Raw genomic sequence first — 3,630 nt, 5'->3', positions numbered from 1 at the left:
GAACTTCCTCTCTTTTTTGCTCGGTCGTTTTAGAACTTCCTGTCTGGAAGCATACCTCCATCAATATGAAGTATTTCTTCCCTCACTTCTATATTGCTCAGCCAAAATAGGATATCAGGATTAATTCTAGAAAGTTTGAGTCGCATTACAAACCTGCTTGACCTTGACTAAGTCTCAACAGTTTATCAGGTAATGTTCCGTTTCCTCTTTACAACATGTCATCATTCAAAAACTTTAGTGTTGGTAGCAATAGCCTTTTTGGACAGATACCATCTAACATTGGTTACTCTACCAAACCTCCAATCCCTGATAATGGGAAGCAACAGACTGGAGGGTCTGATCCCTGCTTCACTGGCCAATATGTCAAATGTTCAAGCGCTTGATCTTTCAAACAACTAGCTTCATGGCTCCATTCCATCTATTGGATCCTTGTTAAACTTGCGCCAGTTAGTATTAGGGAGGAACTTGCTACAAGCACACAACTGGTTATTCCTCACATCTTTAGCAAATTGCTTCCAACTGGCAAAGTTGTCCTTGGAAGGGAATGCGTTGGATGGCAGCTTACCTATAAATCTAGAAAAATGCGAGCACCAGGGTCAAGTGTAGGATTTGAACCTTGGTGGTCCGGGAATACCACTATCTTTTTACCCATTCAAACAGAGGTGCCAGACAAATCATTTATTAAGGCTTCGTCTAGATTTTTTAAAGGAAAAGGTGATTGTAAAGAAAAGAAAAGAAAAGAAAAGAAGAGAAGCAAACAGCTTGCAAAAATAGACGAACTCGGGCATACAGGTGAGATAATATAGTTGGTGAGACTGACCGACCATTTCAACAATAAAGCAGCAAAAGAAAGGATTTTAAACTTCACATCGTCGTCTTTCCGGCCCCGGCAGCTTCCATGAGGTCATCTATCAAGCGGTGCAGATCACGGTCGGAGGATCCTCCTTCCGCCACTGCGGCGTGAACCTTGGCGGCCAGGCCCATGACTCTGCTCCTCGCCGCATCCCCCGGCCCTCCAGGCTGCATGAAGGTCTTCAATGCCCGTGCCACATCATGGGCGGGGATGACCTCGTTTTCTTCATACCTCGTGCTCCGAACGCCGGCGCCGTCCGGCCACAGCCGCTCCCCGATCCCTAGGACCTCCGTCAGCAGCCTCTCGGTGATGAACTGCTCGAACACTATGGGCCATGTGAGCACCGGCACGCCCGCCGCCACCGTCTCCAGGACGGAGTTCCAACCGCAGTGCGTCACGAAGGCCCCCACCGCCCGGTGCGCCAGGATGGCCCTTTGCGGAGCCCAGGCGGTGGCCACCATGCCCCTGCCTCCAACACGCTCGTGCCACCGCTCCGGGGGAGACCACTTGTCCGCCCTCACCACCCACAGGAACGCCATCCCTGAGGCCTCAAGCCCGAGAGCAAGCTCGTCCAGCTGAGCGTCGGAGACGTGGGCGAGGCTGCCGAAGCACACGTACACCACCGACCGGCTTGGCTTCGAGTCAAGCCAGTCGGTGTACCGTGAGTCGCCGGCCTCCGGTGATGACGGCAGCCGCAGTGACAGGGGGCCTAGCATGTAGGCACGCTTCGCGTAGCCGTTGCCCGCGTACATCTCACAGTAGTGCTCCTCCAGGTCTAGTGACGTGTTGACGGCCACCCCGAAGCAGTCACCTTGCACCTCGTAGAGCCGGTTGTAGGTGGAGTAATCCACCCGCTCTTGGCTCCTCAAGTATTCCGGCAGCTCCACCGTGGGCACTCGTATCTCAGGGGCCGGAAACCGAGGGACGCTCACCGCCTCCGGCTCCGGCTCGATGTTGGTGTTGGAATTGGAAACGAGCGCCAGCGTGAGATGCCGCATGGCCAGCGTCGAGAAGGCGCCGACGACGTTGTACGTGACGCATGGCACGCCGAGCTCGTCGCAGACGTCGGCGTTCCACATGAAGTGCACGTCGGTGACGAGCGCGTCCGGTGACTGCGCCCTGATGAGGGTTTCCTGCACGGGGCGCATCAGCGTGTCGCTGACCGCAGCCACGTCGATGCGCCATGCGTCCGCCTGGGCTGCCGCACCCAGGTTCTCGACGCCCCTCGGGAGGCCGTCCACGGCCGGGAACGGGTAAGTCGCCACCTGCGCAGGTGTGCCGCCGTTCTCATGCCGCTGGAGCAACGACCGGACGATCGACGCGTTCGCCGGCGTGACCGCGACGGTGGCCTCTACGGCATGTGGTCTGGCCGTCGCAAGGCTAACGGCGAGCTCGGTGAAGGGTCCGATGTGGCTGGAGGCGAAGAAGGGGATGAGGAGCACGCGCAGCTTCTTGTTGCTGCTAGTGGTTTCCGTAGAGGCCATTTTCTTTGTAAATTTGTTACTGCTAGCGGAAGGTTACCAGCGTGTGTGAAGGGTATAAGTAGGTAGGAGTAGACGTTGGACTTGCCCTATTATATTGCTCAGTGGCGATTGATTGAAAGAATAAACTACTGCTAGTAGCTCGATGCACGCCTACCACGTGGTGAATTTTTAATGAGTAAATTACTATATATTCCATTTCATGTAGTAGCAAATCTTGACATTTTGACACAACCATAGGTGGTGCTGGAAATCCAATCAGTGACACACCACCCAAGTCCCGACAACCTTTGTAATGCAGTACAGTGCTCAGAGTATACTGTTTTTTTAACATAGTACAAACGTAAGTGTTTGTATATATGTGCATACATTCATCTTTATAAACGCACACGCATGTATTCTATCACTATGAGCATTTCTGATAGACAGAGCCAGCATATCATCTTGAGATTTTACAAAGTCACTGTAGATGCCTCGCAGTCGACGGGAACGTCTCCTTCCATTAAATACACATCGTCAAAAATCCTGAAATAAATCCATGATAAATGTAAATATTGTTGAGTTGATGAAACAAAACTACTTTACACCCGACACTTTCATGTCCCCGTCCTCGCACGATTGGCAATCCAGAAACACCGTTATCTATACGGAGTGTGTCGGTGTACTAGAGTAGGGGTACCCTAGTATCCCGAACTTGTGCAAGGGCAGTCGCAGCATCCCGCGGCAAGGCTTGCTGGGTGACTGCCAAGGTCCTCCGTGATTCCTTTGGAGCCATACAAGAACAAAGTATCCAAGTCAAAGAGACAAGACCCCGGCAAGAGGAGCTTGCCGGGAAGGCCAACCAAGGCACCTCAAGGAACTTGCCGCGGCGCGCCACACGTCCCGGCAAGACCCGGTGAGCGACAAGCTCCTGGACGCGACAAGACAATGACCGCGGCAAGGAGCTTGCCGCGGCAAGCCACTACTCTGTGCCCGCGCTCCAGCACATCCACCAACGTGTCGCTCTAAGACCCTTCCAGGCGTACGTGGCGGGAGGCTGTGCAGCCAGCGGCACGTGGTGGCAAGCGGCGCTAACAAGATTGCCATCGTGGCAAGCGGTGGCGCCCCTGACGGTCCCTTTTGCACTGTTTAGGCGACACAGATGGGCATTTAATGCCCTTGTCCCCTGCCGTCAGGGTTAGGTATGATACACTGTAGCAGGTAGCTGTATCTACCGCAGCACCTTTCCATTTTTACCCTTTGTCTCCGTTGCCACCTGTCGGTGACCCCTTGAGCATATAAAAGGAGGCCCATGTG

The 3,630-nt window shown here is 53.6% G+C and overlaps 1 protein-coding gene across 1 annotated transcript; it reads right to left on the bottom strand.

The window, feature by feature from the left end:
- Nucleotides 1-663: 663 nt before the first annotated feature.
- Nucleotides 664-2,373, bottom strand: LOC125535380 (scopoletin glucosyltransferase-like). Its single transcript, XM_048698434.2, has one exon. The coding sequence runs from the start codon at nt 2,335-2,337 to the stop codon at nt 865-867; it is 1,473 nt and encodes a 490-aa protein (XP_048554391.2). The 5' UTR covers nt 2,338-2,373; the 3' UTR covers nt 664-864.
- Between the last annotated feature and the right edge of the window lie 1,257 nt (nt 2,374-3,630).

Source organism: Triticum urartu, chromosome 2A, assembly GCF_056163025.1.
Source record: "Triticum urartu cultivar PI428250 chromosome 2A, HENAU_Tu73, whole genome shotgun sequence".
Taxonomy (NCBI): domain Eukaryota; kingdom Viridiplantae; phylum Streptophyta; class Magnoliopsida; order Poales; family Poaceae; genus Triticum; species Triticum urartu.
This window is presented reverse-complemented; position numbering and strand designations above follow the sequence as displayed.